The sequence below is a fragment of the Cupressus sempervirens genome, chromosome 2 (genome assembly GCF_028749045.1).
Source record: "Cupressus sempervirens isolate cs-2001-9-10 chromosome 2, ASM2874904v1, whole genome shotgun sequence".
Classification (NCBI taxonomy): domain Eukaryota; kingdom Viridiplantae; phylum Streptophyta; class Pinopsida; order Cupressales; family Cupressaceae; genus Cupressus; species Cupressus sempervirens.
In genome coordinates this window covers 98,192,884-98,199,157 of record NC_143119.1, presented here as the reverse complement: position 1 = coordinate 98,199,157, position 6,274 = coordinate 98,192,884, and the positions used below count along the sequence as shown (strand labels likewise).

The 6,274-nt window shown below is 33.8% G+C and overlaps 1 protein-coding gene across 3 annotated transcripts in view; it reads right to left on the bottom strand.

Annotated features, from left to right (window-relative positions):
- Window positions 1-1,646: 1,646 nt before the first annotated feature.
- The window catches only part of LOC149571210 (uncharacterized), an 87,738-nt gene continuing 83,110 nt past the window's right edge, over window positions 1,647-6,274 (bottom strand). For all 3 annotated transcript variants that reach the window (XM_089812789.1, XM_089812790.1, XM_089812788.1), the window contains one exon: window positions 1,647-2,104. In XM_089812789.1, the coding sequence (XP_089668915.1) occupies window positions 1,999-2,104 (106 nt within the window). In that variant the 3' untranslated portion in view covers window positions 1,647-1,998. The remainder of the gene's footprint in view (window positions 2,105-6,274) is intronic.

Below are 6,274 nucleotides of genomic sequence, written 5' to 3'. Positions count from 1 at the left end.
TCATTCATTTCAATATGGTATCAGTTTTGTATATGGACCAATTTGGGCAACGAGATCCAATTTAAGACTGCTTACAGAGTATCATTTTGGCTAAAATGTTTTAGGCCGCAATATAAGCATGAAGTGGAAATCGATAGTCATAGACTTGGCAAGTAACCAAATAAATCTAATTCCTAAACAACGTCAAGTTTTTTTATACGACTGAGAACCTATATAGAATAGATTATAATTTCTCGCTCTCTTTCATGCCTTTTTAATAAAGTTTAGAAATACCAATTGATAGTTTTTCTCCTTTATTTATTTTTCATTTATATAAACTAAAAAAATACATGTAAAAATGTTCATATAGAAGTCTCTTACATAAATGAGATTTGAAATCTCTTGGTGGGTGAGGAATTTCAAACTTATATCTATTAAGATTTAGTTTATTTGTTCTTTAAAAAAATTCAAATGAAAAAATCTATCAATTTTTTTTTGTGGAAGGAAGCTTTTGATTGTGAAATAAATTTGTTGGTTTATATTTTACTTCTTCGTTAAAGTTAATTTTACAACAAGATTGAATGTATCATTTAAATTGTGTAATGAATGGATTTCTAAAGCAATCTTTCGATTGAACACTATCAAAAGTCAGTCTAACATCAATTTGATTTTATCAATTTTTGTATATTATTTGTTAATTTATTTTGTTGTATGCACATTAAATTATTGGATTGAATTTTCTCATTTTCTCCATTCTTCAAAACCAAGTTTACCACATTAAGGAAGATGTGAGATCTGTTTTTATGTCTTGTTTGGGATATATGCCAGTGTCGAGCCAATTTTCCCCCTGTGGGAAAATGTACGATGAATTGCTGTGTCGTCAAATTTTTTCTCAAATGTTTTCTTTGCAATTTAAACAAATTTCAAAGAACCTTGCAGTTTTGAAAACATATGGCATACTATTTATCACTATATTTTTACATGGAATGAGAACTATTTTTGCACTTTCTACAATCAATTCTAAAACAAAATTGTTACAAATCACTTTGGAAATAATATCTTAACAAGATCTAAAGTGCATGTTAGATTATTAATTAAAAAAATTATTTTCAATAATGTAACATTTTTATTATAAAATTTTTATTCTTGTGCATTCAAACTATTGCAAATTATGTCACATCTTAGAATGGAAGTAATATCTGGGAAGTCTATTCTTATTATAACAACCTCGTTTTTAATTATGTCCACTTTTCTTTTTGGCAATCAAAAACATGCAACTGCTAATTTTATCACTTTTAACTGACTATACTATTACCTATCTTGTTAAACTTTTGAAATCTAGTAACAATAATATTAAATTACTCTAATAATAAAAATCTTTTAGCAGCTTACATATATAATTTTTAAAATTTGTTTCCAATATTTACCTCAGTTGATTTAATCTGGAGACTAACTAATTTCCAAACATTTACGTCTGACCTACTTAATGCTGAATAGTAAGTAGTAGGGGACGAGGATATGACAAGCTTTTTTCATATAAATTCTGCATCGTGAAAAGGGGAAATGTAACAAAAGTCTATTTCTATTGCAGCGATGGAGCGGGTAAGCTCGGCTGATTTACTCCAACTAATCTTGTGTTTCTTGATCGTATGCAATGAACAAGAATATACAAAGAGGTATTGAATTAAATATACATAAATTAAGCTTTCTAATAATTCAAAAATAAGCAAAGAGTGCTGACAGGTCTGAGCTCAATTACAAGAAAGTTTGACCACTGCATATCACACCATCCTTACTGTCATGTATTTATTTTAATATTCCGTCCTCATCCTACTTTTGCCTATATTTTTCTTTAATGTTTTTTCTCCTTTCCCAAAGATATTAGCCTACATTAAACTTTGCAATGGAGTTTGTGAGCTAGACCACGAAATAGTGTACCTTAACATTGTAATGAATTCCATCATAATCATTTTTTCACTTTTGCTAGAGCCAGATGACTCTCATTCTTTAAAAAATTAATTACTGCCAAAAACGCCACATTTTTTTGGATTGTGGCTCTCGAATACTCCTTTGCTCTACAGACGCCCTGCTTTCCAGCCCCTGCTCCAAAGCTTCTACTCTTTTCCTGCAGAAAATAAGGTATTGTTTCACACACAAATAGAAAAGATTTGCCACCATAAAAGGTGTGCCTCAATTACATTTGTATAAATGACCATTTCTGTTGTTTCTTTGTATTCAGTTCCAAATTTGTAATCCCGTTCTGCAGAACGACTTTCAATGACAAAATTAAGGGACTGGTATCTTTAGAAAGACAAGTTAAATTACACCTCAGAAAGTTCAAGGATGCATATCTAGAGGTTACAATCACAGGAACATGCCTCCTGCAGATAAAAGCAGGTGAGCTTTAAATTTAGACATTCGGCTCAAGCATTTTTTAAGTGAGCTGTTTCAGAGGATCGCTCTTAGTTGTGGATATAGTTGTACTTCTAATGACCGAGAAATAAGAAAAGCCACCACTTTAATAACGATTATGTTTTTGCATATGTTAGGCATATGATATGCACATTCTTAAAAGGTGAAAATAATGCTTATATTTTAAAACTGCAATGATAAAGCAGTCAACAATTTTCTAGTTTATTAGTATTTATTGTTAAAAACACTAAACTATATGAAAAGCCATCAATTTCTAGTGCTTATAGCAGGCATAACATGGAAAGGAGAAATTAAAGAAAAGGCAACATGTCTTGTTCCTGAAAAAGAATAAGTTTAATCAAATCAACCGAAGGTTCAGCACTAAGTCCTTGATGCCTTAAGTAATAAGAAACTGCAATGTTTAAGGGATCAACTGTGAGTCCAAAAAGAAAATGAGGAAGATGTGTGTCGATTTCGGCAGTCAAAAATCAATCAATTGAAATACAAGTTTCTCTAATTTCTAGTTTTATAATCGTATGAATTTTGAATGATAATTTTTTTTAAACAAATCAAGACCTCAAAGGGATTGCCTTCAAAGCATACAACCACATACAATTTGATGGAAATGCTATAATAGTATTATACATGTCATCCGGTACACAGAAACCTCTCTAAGTTGATAAATATTCTGGTGTCATGAATAATTCCAACGTGTTCTTACTAGTGTTTGCAAAAAATTTTGACTAATCACATTGTTCCAATAAATCACAATTTTGGTAGTATTCCTGCTTTCCCAATAATTATTAGCATTATACAGTTTGTAAAATTGCAGATCCTTAGTTTGACTAGACATCAGTTCCAAAGACACACATAAATTTGGCAAACAATAGTAAGGATGCTAAACGAATTTACACATACATCTATTTATAATATCATTATTACAATAATAATAAACAGCCTTTGTTACTACGAACATCTAATTCAGCATCTTTGTTCCCTTGCCACCATTGTAATCAGTCAGTTGCAATAGCATTACCAGTGATATTTACACTTGCTAGAAACAATCAATGTTTGCAAAATCAAATACTGGTATGTATGCAAAAAAATAAAATTTATTACGCTTGGGATGATCATAATGTTCAACAAAGTCCATATACACAGATGTGTACAAAACGATTGATATATCCATCTCAATTTTTTAAAAATGCATATTGCAGAAGGTAACAATGATTGTTCTTTAGAATTTCAATCTTGTCCTGTTACAAGGCTTTGGAGACTGAACAGAGAGCTAGCAACCCAAGTGAACATGACTAAATTCATATCTATTATGCCATTGTTTGCTATTCTGACAGCTGCATGAATAATTTGCTCTAAAATCCATAAGCATTCTATCAGGGAGATTTTAGTATGAAAGTCCTGTGTTAAAGATGTTGCATCTGGGCCCAATACTAGTTTGTTGATGCAGAATTGACAACTCTGGATTATTAATCATTCTTGGTGGCCATGTTGAAGATGGACTACAGCAGTTTCACATGATCTTCAAGAAGTCTTTGAATCTCAGATAGGAGTTCCTTAATCTGCCTCTGCATTTCATCTCTGTGTTCTAGAAGAGAACTAAGGTGGTGGTGTAAGTAATATTATATTGTTATAGAACCCTTCTAGATTTTCAGTCATGCACCTGTAGGTATACGGTTCTGTGGGAAGCCCATCATTGCTGCATACAAGTACACAAGTATTTAGGAATAGGTCAAGGACATGACCAGCATCAACTTTCATAGTTTACATGTTGAAGCCCACTTTCAAGCTCCTTTCTGATAAAGTGGTAAATGCTTCCATTTACCACTCGTGAAAAAGTATGAAACCCATTAAAGTTTTGAGCGGCACCCTGAATCAAAGATGTAACTTTACTTCTACTAAATATGTTTACTATGGTTTTTGAGTTCCCCTTTAATATGACAGGGTTCTCAATCTCCTAATCCAAATTCTAGACAATGTACAACTTACAAGCCTCAAAATATTGCTACGCACCCCGGGACACATCCCCACGCAAAAAGCCAAGGTTTCTAGATGTCCCCCCGTCATCCCCAATTAGACAAAAAATGCTGGAGACATCTCCAATGCTTGGGGACTTTTGGGAGAGAAAAAGGGGACATTTGGCCGTCCCCGGTATGGAAAGGCTGCGTCTAAAGTCCCCTGACCATACCGAGAATGGTTGGCCATCCCCAGTTTTTGTGAAGCTTAAAAAAAAATTAAAACAAAAAGATTTATTTTGTTTGTCCCTACTTGGTTGTCGTCCATTGGGCTCCGCCCCTCCAAATGCCCTAAAAGGTCAAAAACGACCACATTGTGGTTGTTTTTGTCATTTGTTTGGTTTTGGCTATGAAGTTGGAGTGTGTTGTAGCTAGATGGGGTTTTCATTTTTCAAGAAGAGGAGGTGACTTTTATGCTTCCAAGAGCTTGAGCAACAGTCTACTTCATTTTTCTATATTTTATTTTCTATGTTGAACTTGATCATGATGATGAAACTTTATGGCAGCCCCCTAACCTTTGAGCATATTTAGATTTCCAGATTGTTATGATATTGTTCACTGCTAAACTTATATTTAAATACTTTTATTCACATATTGATATGCTATTGACAATTAAGTACTGAAATTGGTTATTATTTCCTAGATGGCATTCAAATGGTGTGTGTTAAGGTTCTATAATGTTTAAATGACGTGCTTTATGCTTAGTTTCATATGAATGACATGTATATTTGCAAATTTCGATGTATATTTAAAAATTTCCTATATATATAGCCGCCAAGCACCCCACCCCCCCCACCCATCCTATTGTCCCCGTCTTGGAAGCTCAGGAGAGCATAAAAATATATTTGGTCCCATGGATATTTGGCATATAATCTTTTTACAAGTAGTCCTATGTGGTCCATAATCATCCCATCTATACCTGCCCTTCTCAAGTTCATTGTTGGCCCTAAATTACAATTGAACTTGTACTAGGGGTGTGGAGGTAGGGACTAGAGAAACCTAACAATACACTGTACAGTGAATCTAGGTAAAGAAAAGTTATCTGGCAAGCACTATCTGCCATGGAAATGCATACCAAAGAGTCTAAATAATTGATGAAGCCAAAGGTTGCAAAGGGTGTTTCCTTTTATGAACAAATATCATGCTTTTAATTTTAAACTTAAGCTTAAATCAAGCCAACTATGTTGTCTACCGGCCCATTGCTGAATTTTTGTGCTCTCATTTGACAAGATGTTCCAACATAAAAGGAAAGGAGTCATTTGCACCACATTCTTAAGGATGTTTGGCTTACCCTCATACCAATTTAAGTATGCCTCCATAAATTCTACTGATATTTATGACATGACTAAATGATGTCATTTCTTTTGCTTGCTTCCATTGTAATGGTTGAATTTTTCAAGGCTTTTTGTACAATACCTTAATCATTAATATTTTATTTTTCAGTGACATGTAGGCATTGACCTTTGTCTAAGTCTTCTTGTCCCAATTTATTCCATATAATCTGGACATGCTTGTTATACTGTGGAGCTCAATAAGCAACTTATATGCCAACTAAACCAAGCACTCCATTATCATGTACTCTTAATCTGATGCCTTGTTTTGGGTCCCGACTCTAGTCGAGCCCAAGTGTGGATCCCAATTTGGCTCACTTATCGGTTTGTGCAATGTCCCACATAATGCCTACGGGTCCATCCTAGGCCTACCGAGGATGAATTTGGCGGATACCCCCTTTTTATTTTGTTTATTTTCTTTTTTGACCCTAAAAAGTGCAATTTGTCCCTCCAAACCATAGTTACACCACCATGGGGGACGGGGGGATAGGGAACAAGGGGACAAGTTTTCGGGACTGGCGG